The sequence below is a fragment of the Ricinus communis genome, chromosome 5 (genome assembly GCF_019578655.1).
Source record: "Ricinus communis isolate WT05 ecotype wild-type chromosome 5, ASM1957865v1, whole genome shotgun sequence".
Classification (NCBI taxonomy): domain Eukaryota; kingdom Viridiplantae; phylum Streptophyta; class Magnoliopsida; order Malpighiales; family Euphorbiaceae; genus Ricinus; species Ricinus communis.
The window spans coordinates 4,195,910-4,218,287 of record NC_063260.1 but is presented as its reverse complement, the minus strand read 5'-3'; the positions used below and the strand labels follow the sequence as shown (position 1 = coordinate 4,218,287).

At 29.9% G+C, this 22,378-nt stretch overlaps 2 protein-coding genes and 1 long non-coding RNA gene across 4 annotated transcripts; 2 read left to right on the top strand and 1 right to left on the bottom strand.

Moving 5' to 3' along the window:
- On the top strand, window positions 1-3,630 carry LOC8272185 (glucan endo-1,3-beta-glucosidase 2). Its single transcript, XM_002531876.3, has 4 exons — window positions 1-197; window positions 1,708-2,961; window positions 3,057-3,084; window positions 3,255-3,630. Exons 1-4 carry the CDS (start codon window positions 107-109, stop codon window positions 3,406-3,408), a joined length of 1,527 nt encoding a protein of 508 aa, XP_002531922.2. The 5' UTR covers window positions 1-106; the 3' UTR covers window positions 3,409-3,630.
- Window positions 3,631-15,094: 11,464 nt separating this feature from the next.
- LOC112536727 lies at window positions 15,095-16,989 on the top strand. 2 transcript variants are annotated; one of them, XR_007216148.1, is made up of 2 exons: window positions 15,095-15,514; window positions 16,106-16,989. It is a non-coding gene; the product is annotated as an uncharacterized LOC112536727 (long non-coding RNA). The 2 variants fall into 2 exon arrangements; XR_003080689.2 differs by having other exon boundaries at window positions 16,094-16,989.
- LOC8272184 (GDSL esterase/lipase At5g37690) lies at window positions 15,866-17,767 on the bottom strand. The gene is made up of 6 exons (XM_002531875.4): window positions 17,470-17,767; window positions 17,220-17,347; window positions 16,977-17,103; window positions 16,776-16,888; window positions 16,444-16,693; window positions 15,866-16,337 (listed from the first exon to the last, which is right to left on the bottom strand). The coding sequence occupies exons 1-6, from the start codon at window positions 17,720-17,722 to the stop codon at window positions 16,102-16,104; spliced, it is 1,107 nt and encodes a 368-aa protein (XP_002531921.1). The 5' UTR covers window positions 17,723-17,767; the 3' UTR covers window positions 15,866-16,101.
- Window positions 17,768-22,378: the final 4,611 nt, after the last annotated feature.

Here is a 22,378-nt window from a genome sequence, read left to right as displayed (position 1 = left end):
TTACCCCACTTTCATTTCTGGCTCACACTAGCTCTGTCTCTCTCTTTCTCTACATTATTGGGTTTTATTTTCTTTTTATCAGTTTTTTTTTTTTTCTTAAAGTAATATGAGAATGTTCTTGAAGAGTGAATCTATGTTGGCTGTGTTTATACTCATTCTTTTAGCTTCTGTTTCTATTCTTGCTGCAGTTGATGAAGGTCAGTAGTCTTATTATCAGTTTCCTTTGCTTCCTTTCTTTGTATTTGTCTATCTGCAAGTATTATATATATGTAAAGTTTCTGGCTTTTGAACTTGTGGTTGTGGGTTTTGAATGTAAAGCTATGTTATAATGTTGTGATCATTTGTTGTTTAGAGCCTGCTAGAAACTTGAACAATGGGTGTTTTTGTTCTGCTAATTTAAGTCTAGATTTTGACAGGTGTGAGCAAAATGTTTGTCTGGACGGGTGAAAGCAAGCTTTCTTTGGTGGTTTGCGTTTCATTTATGAGGTTTTGTTTTAGTAGTTTTAGATTATTAAATTAGGTAGGCTACAAAGAGAAATGACAAGGGAGATGGTTAGGGGTCTTAAATATGCCTAGTAAATGCTGAATGTAAATGTTGTGTAATCCAATGGAAAATATAAATAAAAAGGAGTGAAGGGTTTTCATTTCCTTATTTATTTTCTAAAATGCTTGCTTCCTTCAACAATCAGATTCAATGAAATGAATAAATAAATAGATTGATTAAAATAAATATGGAATGAACATATCAACAAGGCACCTCCATTGCCCTCCAGCTCATAAATTGTTTCTTTTCAGTCTTTGTTGTCCTTTGGTCTATGCTTTGGTTGTGCAAATATTAAAGGAATTCGAGAATTGAGGCACTTTTTCTAGGACTTGATACCTTACTGGGGTATGGTATGGGCCAGAATACCCATGTTTCACTCTTTCTCTTTCTCTCTCTCTCTCTCTCTCTTTCTTATGATATTACTATATTAGTTTCCATATTTCTTTTATGTACTTCCTATAGTTCCTTCATATATATATTTATTTTCAAGTCTATTAGATTGCATTACAAGGCCCTAAACTGGGCAGTTCCTTGATATAAGTAAAGATTGTATACTACGGCAGAGCCTTTGATGTCTTACATTTCCCACCATATTTTCCATGGCACATCTTTAGAATCATGGTCCTGTGGTCCTTATCATTTTCCAGAAATTGCTAGCCATGTGAAGGACTAGTGAGTTGTGACATGTTAGGATGTATCATTGGCTAATATGACATTTTATTATAAGTCACTTCCATTTAAAACTTGGAACACTAATTTTGTTATTATTGTCCTTTGTGATGGCCAAAAACTTAACTGGTGAAGTCTTGAGGAATACAAGTGGACTGGACAAGACAAGACAAAATCCACATTTATTATGTTTTTTTGGTGTACCAAAAACATGATAGAAGGTGGTTGGTTTTGTATTTTCAGTCCAGTAACTGAATCAAACTCACTATAGACTAGCATGCTTGTGTCCTCTCTCAAAATGAGAGATGATTTAGACAATCCATCTCATGTGATGGAATGAGGTTTCTCACTTCTTCAACTAATGATATGATTTGAACAGAACGTTTCCAGGGCAATGTGTTTAATATTTTGTTGGATAACAAATTTTGTATCGATCACCATTGTACTTCTAGTGAAGGCGCAGTACTATAATGAGTCTGTTGTCTTGCTTGCAGAACCATTTATTGGTGTTAATATTGGAACGGATCTTTCTGACATGCCCCACCCAACTCAAGTAGTAGCCCTCCTCAAAGCCCAGCAAATCAGGCATATCCGGTTGTACAATGCTGATCGTGGCATGTTAGTTGCACTTGCAAATAGTGGCATTCAGGTCATGGTCTCTGTCCCCAATGAACAGCTGCTGGGAATTGGTCAGTCCAATTCTACAGCAGCTAATTGGGTGTCCCGCAATGTTGTGGCTCATTATCCAGCTACCAATATAACAGCCATTTCAGTAGGTTCTGAGATTCTCAACACCCTTCCAAATGCAGCACCAGTCCTTGTCAATGCCATGAAGTTCATTCACTCAGCCCTGGTGGCATCCAATCTAGATCGCCAAATCAAAGTTTCTACACCCCTTTCTTCTTCTATAATTCTTGATTCTTTCCCACCTTCCCAAGCTTTCTTTAACCGCTCCTGGAATCCTGTTTTGGTTCCAATGCTCAATTTCTTGCAGTCCACAGGTTCATACCTCATGCTCAACGTATACCCTTATTATGATTACATGCAATCAAATGGCGTAATTCCTTTAGATTATGCACTTCTCAAGCCTCTTGCTCCGAACAAAGAAGCCGTTGATGCTAATACACTTGTCCACTATTCCAATGTCTTTGATGCTATGGTTGATGCAGCATATTTTGCCATGGCTTTTCTAAACTTCACCAACATTCCTGTTGTGGTCACTGAATCTGGCTGGCCATCGAAAGGTGACTCTAATGAGCCGGATGCAACTATAGATAATGCCAATACATACAACAGCAATCTGATCAAGCATGTTTTGAACAAAACTGGAACCCCAAAGCATCCTGGAATTGCTGTCAGTACATATATTTATGAGCTTTATAATGAGGATACAAAACCTGGACCAGTCTCAGAGAAGAACTGGGGACTATTTAATGCAAATGGGGAGCCTGTTTACATATTGCACTTGACTGGATCTGGGTTGGTGCTAGCCAATGATACAACAAACCAGACTTTCTGTACTGCAAAGGAAGGTGCGGATCCGAAGATGCTGCAGGCTGCTTTGGATTGGGCATGCGGACCTGGAAAGGTTGATTGCTCAGCTTTGTTGCAGGGAGAATCATGCTATGAACCGGACAATGTAATCACGCATGCAACTTATGCTTTTGACAGTTATTATCATCAGATGGGGAAGGCTCCTGGAACATGTGACTTCAATGGTGTGGCATCTATTACCACCACAAATCCAAGTAAGTTCCAAGTTATTTCAGTACAGAACACATAGGGAAGTTTGACGGCTCTGTCTGGCTCATGTTCTGATAACCAATTTGTTTCAATTGTGCAGGTCATGGCACCTGTATATTCTCTGGAAGGTAAATTATTGCCATCTATACTTGGTCATCAACATATTTAACTGCTTATATATACATTTCAACAAAAATAACTACTGTTGGCTGAGTAGGTAGATCTACAGGTATCAAACACTAAAGCAGGCACAATAAATATATGCATTTCTGATTCGTCTTGGGATTTTTTATTGCAGCTCTGGGAAGATAAATGGTAGTTTGGTCAATATCACAGCTCCATCTATGAATTCAACAAGCTCCGATTCGCCTGCTCGAAACTTTTGTAACAGCACGTTCATGAACATGTCAATGCTTATGGGGGCTGTAATGTGGATCCTAGTTGTGTTGTAGATTAGTGATAAATGGTGAAATGCTCTGCAAAACTCATCCAAATTTTGTGAAAAGGCTCTTCAACTTGTTGAGGGTGTCTTGATGGTTAGAAGGGTATTTTCTTTTAGGTTAGTGGTAAATTGAATTTTGTACAAAAGAAGCTGATTCAAGCCTGGACTATAAGTTTGGCTTCAGAACTGAGTTCTATTATTCTTTTCAATGAGAGCTGTGATTGCTGTTCTATTCCTTTCTCAATTTACCATTCATTCCCTTTTGAATGATTTATAGTGGCAAAATAATGGATGTAAATATACCAAATGTGACCTATTGCACTGCAGAGAATCCATTAGAAAATGTTGCAATATTGATAAATACAGATTATAAGGAGAGAAGTGTTCGCTGTAACTCATTATCAGGAATGCCAATATCCCACTAAACCCGATTAGATATCCATTTATATATTTTAAAATAGTAATCAAATTTAAGTCATTTCATATTTAGAAAAATATATTTTTAATAAATTTAAACAATTTCCCTTTCAAATTTAATAATTTTTTTAAATTTAATTTTTTAATTGGATTACACAGGTCAACCCCTATAACAAACATGTTTATCTATGGGTTTAATGTTTTGATGCTATTAATTAAATGATTGGTATTCGGATTAATCATTTTTATGTTATAAATATGTCTCGATATAATATGATTAGATATGAATTGTCAGCTCTATATAAAACACATATTTAAAAGGGTATATTTGATTAAAACTTTTAAGAATTTTCATGAGTTTATAAATGACTTTAACAAATTTTTATAGATATTGATAGACTTTTATTGATTTTCACTGACTATCATTTCTCTTTTGTTCTTCTCTTTTTATTATTTTCTTCTTCTTTTTCCACATTTACTTCAAGCATTGTTGAATTTAATATTATCTGCAATTCCATATACAAGTAATGGACTTCATTTCATTGTTGTATCAAATATATATTTATTTTAAATTTTTCTACCTCACAACATGAACACTATCTTTTTGTCAAGATAATAATTTTTTTTCAAAAAGAAATTGTCATATCTTGATTTATCTCCAATTAAACTACCAAATTTATGTCATACTCTCTATATTTTGTCAACTACCTATTTGATATATACCTAAACCAACAACAATCACCCCTACTAATAAAACAATTATCCAAATGATTTTCTTAATAAAATCTACAAGTCTATGGTGGGGTTGTTTTCTCAAAACAATCCTTCAAAAATACTACTCTTCATTTAAAATTCATATTTTTTATGAGAACTCCTCTTAAAATTAAATTAAAAATCTTTGATTAATTATTATTTTTTATATTTATGAGTATAAAAAAATATTATTAGTAAATAATCTTTAGCTTTTGAGTTTCTTCCAATTTTTATTTTTTTAAGATAGAAAATATAATGAATATTGATGCATATGATAATATAGGAGAATTTGAGAAGAATAAAGATTATTTTTTTTTAAAAAGGTCTTGAAATATTAAAGATAAGTGAAAGAGAATTCTTGAGATTTTTCATTCATAACAATGCATATAAAGTCATAGAAAGCATATACAAGTCTATATCTATAAATGTTAATGACTTTTTAAATACTAGCTTATTTTTATAGACTTTACAAAAGTTGTAATTGAATACTCTCTAATTTTGATAGACTTTTTTAAAGTCTTTAAGATTCAATATTGAATACCTTATGACTTGTACAAAGTCTTTTGAAGTCATTATTAAATACACTATGACTTTTAGGAGGGTGTATTTAACTAAGATTTCAAAAAACTTTTATAGACTTTTTTTAAATTACTTTTAAAGAGTTCCTGAATTTTTAATGAAACTTTACTTAAAAATACTTTTATAGACATTGATAGGCCTTTATTGATTTTTACAGACTATTATTTATTTATTATTTAATTATTTCAAAATACATTTAATCATTTTACTTTTATTATTTTCTTCATCTTTTTTTTTTTTTGCATTTACTTTAAACATTATTTCATATAATCTTATATGCAACTCCATACACAAATAATAAATTTTTATTTCATTATTATATTAAATTTTTGTCATTTTTAAATTTTATACTTCATAACATAAACACTATTTTTTTATCAAGATATTCTTTTGTTTAAAAAGGAACATATTATAATTTGTCTCAAATTAAACCACCAAATTATGTCATACTTGTTATTTTTTATTTTTTATTTATTTGATAAATACTTAAACCAACAATAATTATGCTTACTAATTATTTGATAAATACCTAAATTAACAATCATGCTTAACAATAGAAAAATTATCTAAATAATCTTTCTAATAAAATCTAGAAATCTATATATGGCGGGTTGTTTGCTCAAAACGATTCACTAAAAAGTTCATTTAAAATTCATATATTTTATGAGAGCCTTTTAAAATTAAATTAAAAACTTTAATTAATTCTTTTATATGTGAGAGTACAAGAAAATATTATTAGTAAATCATTTTTAGCTTTTAAGTTTCATTCAATTTCTTAGATTTTTTTAAGATGGAGAATATAGTAAAGAGTAATGAAGATGATAATGTAGGAGAATTTTAAAAGAAGAAAGATGAGTTTTCAAAAAAGAAAAGTCTATTAAAATCTTTTTAAAAAAAGTGAAAGAAAAATTTTGAAAATATTTATTCTTAACATTGCATAAAAAGTCATTAAGAATATATAAAATTCTATGTCCGTAAAAGTTAATGAATTTTTGAATATTGGGTTAGTTCTAAATTTTTTATAAAAGTTCTAATTGAATATACCCTAATTTCAGTAAACTTTTTAAAAATCTTTAAAAGTCTATATTGAATACCTTATGCTTTATGTAGAGTTTTTCAAAGTTATTACTTATATAGAGTTTTTCAAAGTTATTAATGAATACATCATGATTTTTTAAACTCCATCAAATCTTTAAAAGTGTTAATTGAATACACCTCCTTAAATTCTTTAATTCTCTTAATTCAATACACCCCTTTATCTAGGGTTGCAATCGAGCCGAGCCGAGCTTTTAACTGTTTGAGCTCGGCTCACAGAAATTTAACTAAGCTTGAGCTTGGCTCAAACTCGATAATATTTTATATTTTATAACTCGAGCTCAGCTCGTAATTAGCTCAATACTATATAAACAAGCTGAACTTAAGCTCGGCTCGTTATTAGCTCGGTACTTATATAAACGAGTGAAGCTCGAGCTCGATTTCAAGCTCGTTAAGCAAACTTGATTTTACTAAATATGTAGTTGTTAATTTACAGTTATAAATAAATTATACACAAAAGCAAAATATACATATAAATTCAAAAATTAAAATAATTAAATCAAATTCTTGATAAAAATAAAGAGTTCAACAAACTCGATGAATACAACAAATAAAATTAAAATACAACATGTCACAAACACAAGTAATATAATGTAGCCTGCAATGATCTGAAACTTCTGAAAGCGCTAAAAAATAATGCAATATTATTTTTACAAAAAGCGCTAAAGATAATGCAATTTATAAAAAGCGCTAAAGATAATGATCATTTATAATAGTTTTTACTCTATCTATAAGCTTCACATTAAGCATATTACAAAAATATTTACTCATACCTCGTTAATTTATAAATACATAGATTATAATTTTTCAAATATCTTTAAGCATTTAAATAATATATGCTTATTCATTCAACACTAAAACTACATAGTTCTATAGTAAAACAACGTAGTTTAGGTTGATTTAAGTTACCTATATCATACACCAAAACTATATTATTTTTATACATAGTTTTTATTTTATTATTTTACTTCAATTAATTTAGGATAAAAAATAAATTGATAAGACATTAATAATAATTAAATATACATAATCAAATACCAACTTAATTAATAATGTTATTGAACTAACACTTGATTAAGTAACACTAAAATTATTCATTTAGAGAATTTACATTTAAAACCTAATTTGTTGGTATATATTATTATTTTAATGTAACAAAAGTTGAATTTTTATGGTCTATTTATTTATTTATTTTTTCAATTAGAATATATTATCTTTTTAATTATTTATTTATTTATTAAGCTAATTCACGAGCTGGCTCGTGAGCTCCTTAACGAGCCAGCTCATGAGCCCAGATGAGCCGAGCACTACTAAGCTCGAGCTCGGCTCGTTTATCCTGACGAACGAACTCGAACGAGCTTTTATCGAGCCGAGTTCCGAATAGCTCGCTAGCAGCTCGGCTGATTTGCAGCCCTACCTTTATCCACAATTAATTTTTAAAGTGTTGGATATTTATTAGAGATCTTTATATAAATATATAAAAGAATTCTAAATGTACACTACTTGCATAAATAATTATTGTCAAAAATTATGATATCTCTTTAAATAAGAAAATTCTAAAAATACATCACTCTTTCAATTTGTATTTTTTTCTATTTTATTACGTGATTGATCTCAAAACTATTTTGCACCATTCAACAATACACAAATAGAATCTATATAAAAATCAAATACATAAATAATAAATAGCATATGATTAATGAATATTTTGAGATCTGAATCATATTATGTTGTTAGACTAAATCTAAGAGTTTGCATAGATTTTATTTATGGTAAGAAAAATAATAAAAGCTTATAACTTTTTTTGATTTCACATTCATATTTATATTTTCTTAAAACAGAGAAAATTAGATATTGATTTCATATGAATGTGTAATTTAAAGTAAGAAATAAAATTCAATTTGGCCCTTAAACTTTATGGTCAGGCTCAATTTGGTCCTTTTTTAATCTTTGGGTCATTTCAGTCCTTTGTTATTTTGGCTCCAATTAACCGTTACATAAGAGAATGAGAATCATCCTCCCTTGAAAAATTAAGAAAATTAATTTTTTTAAATGAAATAAAAAATAATTTACTAATTCTTAAAAAAATATTTTATAGTTTTAAAAATAATAATTTAAGTACGTAACTAAAAGAACTAAAATATTTTTTGATTCAAGTTAATAACTAGAATTAATTTTAGATAAATACTAATTTAAAAAAATAGTCAAAATTATTAATTTATTATTTTTAGCAACTCACTGTCTATTGTAGAGAGTGGGTTATACTCTCTCAAATGGGGCAATTCGAGCCCAAAAAGTAAAATTTTGGATTAATTGATCCAAAAGGTCAAAAAAAGCTAAATTGAACTTAACTGTAAAGTTTATGAGGCAAATTGAACCTTATTCTTTAAGTAACATGTAAGGATTAGTTAAGCAACTAAAATTGTCTAGCTTATAAAAGAAAGTTGTTAGTAATATGTATGAAAAAATATCAATAAAAAATATCAAATATCAAATTTATTAATTTTTTGTTGAGTTTCTTATTGGTTTAAGTTATATAAGTTTTTTTCTTATTTATGTTTGGTTTCTATTTTGTTTCAATTGAGTTTCTATTTGGTTTCTGTTAAGTCTATAGTTAGGTTCTATTGAGTTTTGAGTTTGTCTTTAGTTTCATTTTGCTTTCACCTAAGTTTCTAATTGGTTTCTTATTTTTCTACATTTAAAATATTCTAATATATCATATAGTTTTTTTTTCTTCTAAAATATGGATAAAAAACTAGTTTTGGTTCCTTACAGTAGAGAATGGAATAAAGTTCAAATTATATCTACTATGAAATAGTTGATATAGTGTTTCAAAAGGATTGCAACTTTTTTAACTATATTTGATATATTGTCTAAACAACTCAAAATGGACGAAGAAGAAAGTATAATAAACAGTAAATATCAAGTCAAAAACAGATTATCTAGCATTAAAAGTTGAAGATGATACAAGTCTTTTATTTTATTTGGAGCTGAAGAATAATGATAAAGGTTTCGCAAAGTATCCAGCTTGCATAGCATAATAGTTCAAATAAAACATTAATCTAGCTCATTCTTTGCACTTTCATGGACAACAAGAATTCAAGGCAATATACATTAAGTGCAATGCCTGAATGATATACAATAACAATATATAAACATAATGAAGATCCAAATATACTGCAATACTCAAATATAATAAGCAAAATTATAATGAAAGGAACAAATAAAGAAAAGTAAGAAGAAGAAAGTGAATATAATACAATATAAGACATTTAGAAATTCAAGGACATATATAAAAAGACAATAAAATCTTGATAACAGCATTGAGATATTAAAATTTATTTTTAGTATAAGATATTAAATCATGCACAAAGCAGTATGCGCTGAAATGTTTAATAAAAAATGTGAATGGAATTTGTGTACACTAAGAAAGAAAATAAAAATCTTCAGCATTGGAAGATTAAATAAAACTCACACATGCCCTTTTGAGAATAAAAATGAGTGATGAACGAAAAGTAACTAGAAAATAATTAAAAATTTTATAAAGTCTAAATATTTAGACAACAAGACAATATACCCAATAGCATATACAATAAGGGATATAAAAAATGATTATGATATCAACAAGTAAACTATTCAAAAGTATACAAATGTAAGGATAAAGCATTACAGCTCATAATGGAGAAACTAGACGAATCGTATACACTGTCGCCCAGTTAATTTTATATGCTAAAAATAACAAATCCAAGTTTGATTGGAAACTTGAAAACAAATGAAGACTCAACATTCCTTTTTTTATGTATTTATGGCGCTTGATGTATTAATAAACTTTTTGTATTTATGGTGCTTAATGCATCAATAAAAAGCTGGAACCACTATACCAGTTATGATAGTTGATAAGACTTTTTATAAAATAAACATATGGAGAGATATTGCTTAGCAACAAAATAATATGCAACTCTTAAGATTTCTCTCCTTATATTTATTGTTATTGATTCTAAAGATGATGCTTGTCACGACCCATTCCGTGGATCCGTTACCGGCACTAGGGAATGGGTAGGCGTAAGGCCACCGAATCCAGTAGCAAGCCTAACACTCACAACTCAAACAAATCTCAACTCAAATTTTACTATTATTAATATCACAATTTACAGTTACATTAAATTTTACACAATTAAATCGGTCTGCCCGAAGAATTAGGCGAGACCCGAAACTATAGAAAATTACCACTGATATTCCTACTATTACTACTACGGAGAATCTAAGATTTTTACAATTTGACATACCAAATCAAACACCACCCGATAATGAAGAAGTCGGGTTACTGAGTAAGAGTCGCGGGAAGACTAACAGTTACGAATATGAAAAACAGTAAATGGAGACTGTCAGTCTCGAGAGTGAGCTAAAATCATATATCTAAAACAGTTTCAAACATCTTAATAATTAATTTTTAAAATAATTAATAAATCATACTAACCATACGTGTCATGCCATGCTTACCCAAAAATAATTCCACATGCAACAGGACGGAGTACTTCAGTAGAACCCTAATCCCAACTCTAACATCTCGATTTATTTCAACATTTATGTCTCGACTAACCTCAACTCTAACATCTCAATCTCTCATTCCAACAGGACTGGCCCCAGAGAGCAAGCTCGATCAAGGACCTTACCTCCAGTCCGGTCACTTAACTCTCAGCCTTAGCCTTTCGGCTCTCTTATCCAATAAGACTGGCTCCCAGAGAGCAAGCTCGATCAGGGACCTTACCTCCAGTCTAATCACTTAAATTTCCAAATAAGCCGACGCCCAGAGAGCATTGCTCGATCAAGGACCTTTACTCCGGCAACCACACTCAACTAAGCCCGGAGAGCGATGCTCGACCAGGGCAGGTCTTAATTTTTCTTTCTTAAAATTTTACCTATTTGTATCTTATCTCTCTCATATTTATACTGGAACACTCATCCAACTCCTATGTTCTACTGTCGTCCCATCCCGAGTCATCATGCGTTATTAAAATTGGTAATAAAGGAAAAACATATTTAAATGGTAATTAAAAACATCATGCAAATAATAATAATAATAATTAAATGAATAATTGAAATTGCAAATGAACAGTCACAGTAGCAAATCAAATTTTATGCATGACACGTGCATAAGCGATATATGACTTTAACTCACATGTTTGGCGACCTCCCAACTCTGCTCCGGTGCCTCGGTTGGAGCGAGCCGAACAAACAGACTATCTAGTCACGGAAAACAATTTATCAAAACGCTGAAACAATCGATCATTAATCCTAGGTCTAGACTCCTAGGACTGATTGTCTAAGAATCTCGACTCGGGAGAATTTTACGAAAATCCGGCAGAACCTCCCCTACAACACGAACATTACCCCCCGTAAAAACGGGTCTAGGACTTGCCAGAAAAACACTTCAAATATTCAACAATTCAAACAATGGGAGTCGGGTCCCCAAACTTCACTATTTCCCGACTCCGCCACACAACACAAAATACAAGGCAGACAAACTAACCGACAATCATTTTGACTCACAAATATCATCCAATACTCAACATAAACCAATAGACACAATTTAAAATCAAAGGATTTCCAAGATTACAAGCCAAAGAAAATTACCGAGACGCTCGGTCGACTCGCCTCCGGCCGCCGGAGTCCGATCGACAATCCGAACACACCATCGGACTCACAACGAAGCGCTGATGACGATCCCCGCTTTCGATTTTCCGATCTGACACCCGATCATCCGGAGAGATTTGCGGACGATCTCAGCCGTCGATTTGCAAACGAAGTCCGATCGCCACGAAACCGGTGCCATTTCGAAGCTTGAGCTGAGGAGAGTCAGGATATGTCCTCCGATCATCCATAGCTCGCCGGAGCTCGCCGAAAATGCCCAAAAACCTCGGCTGCCTCTATTTTCTCTCTCCACCGTGAACCTCCGTTTCTGGCCACCATTGTCGACACCGCCGCCGCCAAAACAAAGCTGAGGCCGAGAGGAGTCGATCGGCACCAAGATCGTACGACCACCGATTCGGAGAAGCTTGCCATCTTCCTCCTCGCACGAGTCGCCCATTGGCTTGTCATTGGTTTATGTATATATATACATTTGGGAAAAATTTGAATAACTAAAAATATAATTTATTTCTCAAATAATTTACTTGAATAATTTCTTAAAATTTCAAACTAATTGGGTATAGAAAAATAATTCATTTAATTGACTAATATTAAAATTTCCATTAAATCATTTCAAAATAAACCAAATAAAAATAAAATAAAATTAATTTAAATAAAAACTCATTTATTAATCATTATTAATATTATCTTTATTAAAAAAAAAATTCGGGTATTACAATGCTTCTTGGGGGTAGTTTGTAAAAAATATGAAGAAAACATATGGTATTAGAAAAAAGACACGCATAATATCAAATATACATAAAAGCATCCAAAATTGAATACAAGAAGTTTTTCAAGAGGAGGTTAAATATGGTTTATGCATATTTCATTTGTTGAAAACAAACTTCAACAAAGATATAAAGAAGATTAGAAAGTCATTTTTAGTAGCTATTAAAGCCTAGATATTAAATATTTTAATTATCACGTGGCAAAGCTAAATAAAATGAATGAACTATTGCACCATATCTTGAAAATATAGGTAATAGAAAATGGGAAAAATCACAAACTCAGACAACAATAAGTACAAAACTATGACATCTAAAATGGTTGAATCATTGAATTTGAAGAATAAAGTAACTAGACATCTTACAGTTATGATTTTATCGGAATACTTGCATGTTTTGGTATAAGAATGAAACTGTGCAAACAAAAACTTGGTAATTGCAACTTTCACAAAACTAATAAAAACAACTAAGATATGCTCAATGAGAAGGACTATATTGACTGCTTATACAAAAGGTTTGTTTTCAAAATTAATTTCATATTTTTGATATATATTGTAACAATCTTTTTTTATTTATTTTGTTGTGTTTCTTTTTGGTTTATGTTTGGTTTATACTGAGTTTTTGTTTGATTTATATTAAATTTTAGTTTAGTTTCAGTTGGGTGTATGTTTTGTTTATATTGAATTTCTGTTTGTTTATGTTAAGTTATTGTTTTTGCAGGTAAAACAATCAAATGATGATTTATTTACTATATTGAAAAATAACAAACTATATACAATAATATCAAAAAAAGAACATGTACATGCTACAAACTTTAAATGGATCAGCTACTATACCCGCACGCTTTGGCAATATTTAAAGAAAAGCATCAATAACCATATGAATATTGCTCTGAATATTATACTAAAGAAACAATAGTAGCTATTTTCCCATTCTCAAGGAAAGAATTCAAAAAAGAAGACTAAACTATGAGAAAGGCCTACCACCCTGTACAAGGCAGTCGAAGTTCTCACCACCCCCGCAGCATAGATTTCAATGACGCAATGGCTTAGAGAATAGAATTAGAAATTAATTTTGCATCTTCTTGCAATTAGGCATTAATTGATACCAACTCCTCAAACTTTGGTAACTTTAACTCCATTAACAATCACTTATGAATCTATTTTTGGATTACATCCATTATGTCAAGTTTTGGATCCAACTAATCCAATGATACAAATAGTTCATGGGAAAAAATTAAGTTATTTGGAGAATAACTTTCATCGTTCTATCCAAGGATGGAGCTAATAGTTGAATTTGATCTGTGTGTGGGAGTCTCAATTCATTCCCTATATATTAAATTGCCAAATTAAGTACATGATATGTTCTAACTAAATAAAGTCAAAGATATACTTGTATTACCGCCATAAGGTATAATATATTCTAGAAAACTATAAAAAAAAAAAGAAAAAAAAAGAAAATCAAGACAAGATGTAGATTAAATATAAAAATAAGTGTGAAAATGATGGACTACATATACATAATCAAAAGATATGCAAAAATTTATTAGAAAAGATGATAATAACTCTTTTTAGAATAAGAACTCAATAATGCAACTCTTTCATTTTTTTTTTTTCATTGTTTTAGACTCAAATTTTAATTTATGAAAATATTGTATGATAATATATTGGTTTTTAATAGGTTTTTGTTAAGCAACATATTGGTTTTCACTAAGTTAATATATGGCTTCTGTTAAATTTATACTTAATTTGTATTAGAGTTTATTTTATGTTAAAAATAGCATATATTATTTAAAAAGCATAAAATGTAAAAATAAGAAAAATAACACATAAATAAAAAATTAGATAAATGAAAAACACTAAGGTAAAATGAAAAGAAAAAGATAATATATTTTATAAGAAAAGAACCGCGTATATTGAATAATTATTTTAGATAAATATAAATATATTCTTACACGTAAATATCATATAAAAATAAAATAAAATATTTTTATATATTTATATATTTAATTTTTATAAAATAAAATTAAAAAATATATAACTAAACTTTAGTAAATCTAGACTCGACTTTTAGCACATTATAGTCTCGATATAGTCCTAGATATTTACTACTTATTTAATATTTGAATTCTTAAGTAGATATTGAATATTTTTATTCATAACTTATTTAATATTTAAATTTTATATATAATTTAAATTTAATTATTATTTCCATTATTATAATTTCTTAATAATTTATTTTATATTTATTATAAAACAGTGTTGGTAAATGATACTGATTCTCTTTATATAAATCCATTCAGATAAATATAAATGTTTAATCGCTATTGCCGTGTACAGGGGAAGGAAAAATATATTTTGGACGAATTTAAATATAAATATCTCTTAATGGATAAATACCCTAGCAAACCGTTATCACCGCTCAGCAGGGCCATCTCAAGACCCGACCCTACCCGTCCTCAATTCTATTTGTATTTAAAAAAATGGTCTGAATTCTGCGGGTCGGTTTGTACCAGATCTCTAAAAAATCTACCCGTTTCTAAAAAAACCCTAATTGTGCAGCTATAAAGGTTTCGCCAGCCTCCAGTCTAAATCTTGCCCATTTAACTTTCCATCCTCTTCTCCATCATCATCTCTCTGCTTTTGCGTTTAATCTTCTTATTTAATTGTCCTGATTTAATTATTCATGAATTTGGTTATTTTCTTAATTAATATTTTTTAATCGAGAAAATCAGTGAGCATCTGCCTATGATTCTTTGTAGCTGTTGTTGCCATAGCTCAAAGAATACGAAGCGATGCAAAATCAGAAAAGGGTACTTCTGGACAAGCAGATTTCAATAATGAATTCTTGCTTTTTCTCGTAAGTTCCACAATTTCTTTCTTTTATTTGATTATATTATATGATTTTAATTGGGGTAATTGCTCAGTGATGATTGAATTTGCTTTAACCACACTGAAAATAGAGACTTTGAAGGTAACAGTGCCTCTGTTCAATCCAAAGAGTATTATTATTATTATTGCTTGCCTGTTCTTGATGAATGCTTGATGACTCTTCTGTCTAATGGAGTGAGTGTTAAGGTTGATCAGATCTTTCCTTTCGCTCTTTTAGAGATTAGAAGAAAGCTTTTTTCAAGCACTTGCAAAGCTTAATTCTTTGGCTTGAACAGAGAGCTCTTCTTTCAAGGTTCTCTCATGTGGACAAATTTTGGCCTTTCAACTGAGAGCAATCAATCAATCAACTCTTGTTCTACATTTAATTAGATTTGACTGATTTGGATTATAAGAGGACTTCAATCTCACTATATAATTTGATTGATTTATTTATTAATAAGCATTGATCATGTTCTTTATTACAATCATGGTTCTATAGATGTTAGGGTTCCAACTTTTTAGCTCTATAGATTTATATGATAATATTAAACTGATTCTTGAGACAAAGTGTATAATTCAGTTAGAAGGGTTTGGTGCAATAGAAGGAGGAGGAGAGTTGTTTGGGGCAGAGGCATTCGAGAATAGGAGTTTGAAGAATTTTTGAGCAAGCACTTGATTTGCTGCATCAGATGGGTGAAATGCATCCCAGAAAACATATTCTTTACGATTCTTGCATAGTTTTGAATTGGGCAAGCATAATCCTCCTATTGATGTGTCCACATTGCAACATGATGTGTTTGACACCTTGAAACCTGGCAGAATTAAAAATAATCCTTAAAAGTCAGTTTTTTTTTTTTGTTCCACTAGAACTTGACTTTGAGGTTTAATTGTCATCAAATTCCTGGAGCATGAATTTACCATAAGCGGTAGGGTTGTCTATCAGATCCAGAACATCTCCATAAGTGTCTGCAAATAAGAATCTGGCATTACGAAGTTGGTGGTTTAGAGTGGCAAGTTGGTTTTGTACTCTGGAGTTGAATTCCAACACCCATTCGTTCACTCTTTTCAAGCACTCCCCCTTCTTTGATTTCACTCTCTGAGAAGGGATGCAGCCTAGAGGACCTAATCCGTGGAATACTATCTTTCTTGCACCCAGTTGGTATAGTCTCTGCAATAAGCAAAATTAATGAATGTTGTGCTGGCAAAAAGATTAAAAAAAAAAAAAAGTGTTTTGACGGAGAACTTTTAACTGTAAGTTGTTGTTTTAGTGTGGATATTAAGAGCTCCACAAATTCATCGTGTGTGTATTGTTGGCCATCTGCTAAAAAGGGCTGCAAGTAGTTGTTTACATAGTCATTGCTGCCTGTAAATAGAAGACACCCAAAAATAAAATGGTTATGGAGCTGAATATGATAAAAATACTTGAGAAGAGTAATTTCATGGTAGCCCACCAATTCCAATGAAGTACATGGCCTCATTGCTATGCCTGTTTGCAGCTTCTTCTCCTATTCTAGCCTTGATTGCTTCTTTGGTCTTCTTAAAGCAATCTATCTGATCATCAAAAGATAACCTCTGAATCTGCAAGAACTCACGAGGGGAAGAAAAAAAATCACATTCTAGTAAAGTATGCAATTTGAGCAAGTTCTTAACAATGTAATGCCAAAAAGAATGTTCTGCAAAGAAAAAAACATTACAAAATAAAGTCCAGTGTCATTAAGAATCCCAGCTCCACCAGACGCATAATTAACCCCATTTAGCAATGCATCATCATTGCTTGACAAGGAAAGGTAAGGCGGTGGTGATGAAATTCCAAGCTTTGCAGCTTCAAGTTCCATACAAATAAGAAATTCAGAAGGCAAAAAAATAGGTTAGCCAAAGTAAAAGTTAACTAAGCATATTCATGACAAACTAAAGAAATAAAGATCAATTAAATGTTTAGCATACATATTATATCACCAATAGTTCTGCCGTTAGTGAATCTTCCAGTCGCTTGGCCGCCGGAAAAATCAATCCCATACCAAGGATAATCAGACCTTGCAAGGGAATATTGAAGGAACTTATTGTTTCCAACTTCTGTCAAAGAATCACCAAACACAAACGTCACAACTGATGCAGCATAAGCTAAAGTTGTTGCTTTTCCTGCTACAAAAACTAATGCAGAAGCTAAAGCTACAAGCCTTTGAAGTACTACAGCCATGTTCTAACTTCCCTGATAAAATTATGGTTTTGTTTTAATGGGAAGCAATTAGTGGAATTGAATTTTATAGCATGATTAGAGGTCCTGTATGGCAATTTTAGTCATGCCCAGTTGCTCAAGTTTGTATATATTAGGTGATTAATTTCTAAACCATAGATGGTAGTAACTCTATAGAGGACTCTTAACTTTGGTTAGCTTAAATTAATAAGTTTTGGTGGTTTAGGCTTTATAGCTACTGACTCTCCAGCAGTTGGCCAACTCACCTTATTAGGTCAGCATAGTTAGTCACTCTACACTTGACTATAACACTTCAAGAAACATTATGGAATGATTCTGTCTTAATTCTTCTGCTTTAAATTAATTTCAGTTGGCTGTTAATATCAATATTTTTTTTATGCAATCCAATAAAGAAAATTATTTTCTAAAAAAAAGACTGAGCTTAAGCACTCTAGAAATATTAGTTCATATTTTTTTCATTAGTACATATGAACAAATGAAATTGTCTAAGAAAATCTAAAATTAAGCCATTTTATGGCATTTATAAGAGAGCCAGTAAAGAAACTTTAGCTTTAGACATTTGAGAGAGGTGATAAATCTTTTCTTTTCTTTTCTTTTTTTTTTTTTTTTGCCTTTTTTCCTGCTTTTAAACATTAGAAGGGAGAGGACTTAAAGTTGAATTTCACAGCCAACAATTCCAATTGAGTGATCTATTTCTAATAGATTATAAGTTTTAATTGCATGAATGTAGCATATACATTCAGTCAGTTCAACCACCTTAATTTTCATAAGCAGAATCTTTAACCTTAATTAACCTTGGTGTCATATAAGCTTGCCTTTCTCATCCATAGGTACCATTCTTTCATTTTAACTCTCTCTTATCCTGCACATAAAATGAAATATGTGAATTAAACATGTCCTCACACTTTCAGAATCTTGACAATTTCCAGCTTCATACCCCATATATACTAACAGAGATTGTTCAGTTTAAATGAGCATTATTCAGTTTAATAAATAAAACAAACAAATATTAATTCAAAATTTCATACCAATATTGATATTATATTAAGGTTATGCTAAAGTGAGAGATACCCATTAGTATTAAACATATATATATATATTTCAATCATCACATCAATTATAAAACACTTAAAAATAAGTGCAAAATCAACTTTTACTAAAATATATACGTCCGATTTAGATAAGTATTTCTATACATCTCTAATTCTCGACTTCAGGAAATCATACCTGCTATCAAATTGTTTCACTTTTGCTGGCTAATAATTGAATTTAGATGCAATTTTTACTCTTCCATGTGAAGTATGCTTAGTTTGGTGCGTATAGTTGTATTTTTGCTTATTAAGGAGATGGAAGAACAGTGTTTCCAATTTTGGACTTTAAATGTTAACAATGATACCATCCTGTGTTGTATTATTATTCTTGTGGACAATACATTGTTAGTTGTAAATTAAGCAACATTAACTCATTCTAACTTTTGGGTCTGGAGAATATATAGAATTGCTTCTGATTTGCATCTGTATGCTTAAAGGATTTATTGCTTCTCTGCAATGATATTGGATTTTTTCAATGCCATTCCATTTGTTAGGTTCAGTATCTAAAAACACAAGGGGGCTAAAGAGGTAAATCAACGAATTTAAGGCAGACAAGAAATTTTCCTTTGAAAGAAAAACAAGGAGTTGGTGAGATGAGAGGCAGCTTTGAGGGGTGATCATATATATGAAATTGAGGACCTACTCCACTTTTTATTATTCTTTTTACGACGAAAAGATTATGCATCGCTAAATTTAGCTAGGGATTAGCTATGATAGAAATCCGTAGCTAAATTTAGCAACAGATGTCAATCCGTCATTAATTAGCAAAATCTTATTAATTTTATTTTCTAAAATCTATTAATAATCCATCAGTAAAATTTAATTTATTCTTAAGAAAATATTTTTAATTTATTTTTATTGTATAAATTTTATTTTAATGTCTCGTTCTTTTTATAAATTAATTGTTTATATTTTTTAAAATTTTAATGTCTAATTAATTTTCAATAATAACACTAGTAATAATAAGAAAGAATAAGAAAAAAAGAGAAAAATAAATAATTAAATAAGAGGAGAAGAAATAATTAAATTAGAGTAAGATAAAAAATGGTGAAAGAAAAATAAAATATAGAAATAAATGGAGAGAGAAATGTAATACAAAGAATAGAGAAAAATAATAAACAGAGATAAAGATAGTAAAATAAAAATTGATTAAAAAAACAAAGAAGAAAAGAAAATAAAAGAAATTGAAGGAGAAATACGAGAAAAAAAATTAGAAGAAAAATCGAACACAAATAATAATGGAAAAATCTATCGCTAAATTTCATAAAATTAGTAGAGACTAAAAAAATGTTAAAAATTCTTTATTAATATGTCATTAAAATTAAGAAACTTGGACAAAAAACGATAAAAGTGCAGAAAATTAAAAAAAAAAAAATCCATTACTAAATCTGTCATAAAAAAAATGAGCAAATAAAAGTAGATTCGAAAATTTGTCGCTAGTCCATGCTAAATGGTTGCAAAATCTTTGTTAAATCTATTATTAAATTCGTTTTTGAATAGCAAAAAATGGACAACATATTCTCTCCTCAACACCATCGACCTAGCTTATCTGTTCTTCAACCATTCTCAATTTTGATATGCTACTATCAAGTGTGTGTGGACTATGGATTTAACTTCTCTTGAGCAAAAGAAAATCTCAATGGCTCTAAATTGTCAATTTAGAACATGATTTTTCTTCTTTTCTTAATTAATTTTAATGATTTAGTGTTGGTTTCATTATTATTTGCAGGGGTTTAAAGATTTCAATTGATGGGTACTTGAACATAATCAATTAATGAAGAATTGTGAATGAAGAAAATTAAAATATAAATTATATTATCATTCTTACAATCTAAAATTAAGATAATAATTTTTAAAGAATAAATGTCGATAAAATAAAATTATAGGGGTCTAATGTTATGCAAATAAAAGTATAGGAATTCAATCTCACAAAATAAAAGTACAAAAAATCTAAAAATTATTTCTACATGTATTAATAGTGCATGCAATACACGTTTTTAACTACCGTTGTAAAAGAGCTTAAATTTCATAAAAATAAAAATACAAAAACTTAATGTCATTTTTCTGAAAATGCAAGAACCTAATCCGAAAAAAGTACAAGAGACCAAATATGGGTTCTTCCCTGTTACTTCAACAAAAAAAAAGTATAGGCTGTATTTTTTAACCCCTCAACCTTTTAGTTTTTTGTAATGAGTCCTTTAATTTTAATTTTTATCATTTAACCCTGTAATTTTTATTTTTACTTTCATTGAGGACCTAATAGTCCTTAATAAAAGCAAATATAAAAAAAAACAATGGCTCAATAGAACAAACATAAGTTTCATGAAATATGTGTTGTAAATTTTTAATAAAATTAAAAATAAAAATATGAGAGTTCAATAAATTAAAATAATACTAAAGACCTGAATATAATAAAATTAGAAAATTTAAGGACTTAATAATAAACTTTGTCAAAGATATATTGATGATGATGGAGAGTTAGAGGGCGATAGTGATAATAAGTAAGTCAGAGTTAGATGGTGATAGTGATGATAAGTAAAAGGATGAAAGAAAGATGACTGAGTAAAGAAAATGTTAATCATAAATGTGTTTGGGAGAAATTGAAAGAAAGAGAGAGAGAGAAAGAGACATTCTGAAAACTATTAGGTTTACTGTTGTGTAGTATAAAGTGTATGATATGACCCTAAGATAGGAATTTGGGAACTTATTTAATCTAAAAAGGTCAGAAGAATCAAATTGGAATTTCACTCAAACTTGAGTGGCCACATTAGTCCTTATTCCTTCCCTAAAAGAAGAAGAAGAAGAAGTTTCAGCTGGACAAATGGGAATTCTTCAAAGGGAGGCATCTGGCATCTTTTCTCTGTAGCCAGCCTTTATCCTCCTCATGTTTCTTGTTGATTTCATTGTTGAGCCATCTTTAGAGCCAACTCATATCAATGAGACTCAAGATAGAACCTTTTGTTTTTATAGTTGAGTGGTGCAATATAATATAGTTAGACAAATATCTTTCACAAATTAACTAAATAGGAAAAGTACTAATTGCTTCCTAATAGTAAGGATATAATCTAAAAACTTGCATATATATGTTTCAAATAAATTGAATTGATTGGTCTAATTCATTTTATAATAGTTCCTAACAATTAAGAAATTATTAAAACATAATTGTTAAATCATTAAATTATTTAAATTACTTATTTTTAATCTTAACTATTAGATTAAGTAATTTATAACCTGCTATACGAACATGGTCCTTTTATATTCCTTTATTAAGAAGAAATGATTTCATAATTGGAAGTTGAAATTTCTTTTTTCTTAATCTAATAATGTAAGTCTTCAATACAAAATCAAATTCCTATTTTGTTTCATATACAGTCAATACACTGTTCAAGTTGATCAAACAAGCAATAGAAGCATCAGTCAAATTTTTTTTTTTTTTTTTAAAAGCAATAGAAGCAAACAGAAAGTAGTTTATTCTCCAATTTTACTGCCATATACAAATAGAGCCAATATCTCTTAAAGGAAAGAGAAAAGATTTTAAAAAAAATTA

Bases quoted from the DNA above. Each gene is read 5' to 3' on its own strand.
- LOC8272185 (XM_002531876.3), top strand. From the start codon at position 107: ATGAGAATGTTCTTGAAGAGTGAATCTATGTTGGCTGTGTTTATACTC. The intron at 198-1,707 runs GTCAGTAGTCTT...TCTTGCTTGCAG, and splicing joins TCTTGCTGCAGTTGATGAAG to AACCATTTATTGGTGTTAAT. The intron at 3,085-3,254 runs GTAAATTATTGC...TTTTTATTGCAG, and splicing joins ACCTGTATATTCTCTGGAAG to CTCTGGGAAGATAAATGGTA.
- LOC8272184 (XM_002531875.4), bottom strand. From the start codon at position 17,722: ATGGCTGTAGTACTTCAAAGGCTTGTAGCTTTAGCTTCTGCATTAGTT. The intron at 16,694-16,775 runs GTTAAAAGTTCT...TGCTTATTGCAG, and splicing joins CACTAAAACAACAACTTACA to AGACTATACCAACTGGGTGC. The intron at 16,338-16,443 runs GTAAATTCATGC...TAATTCTGCCAG, and splicing joins AGACAACCCTACCGCTTATG to GTTTCAAGGTGTCAAACACA.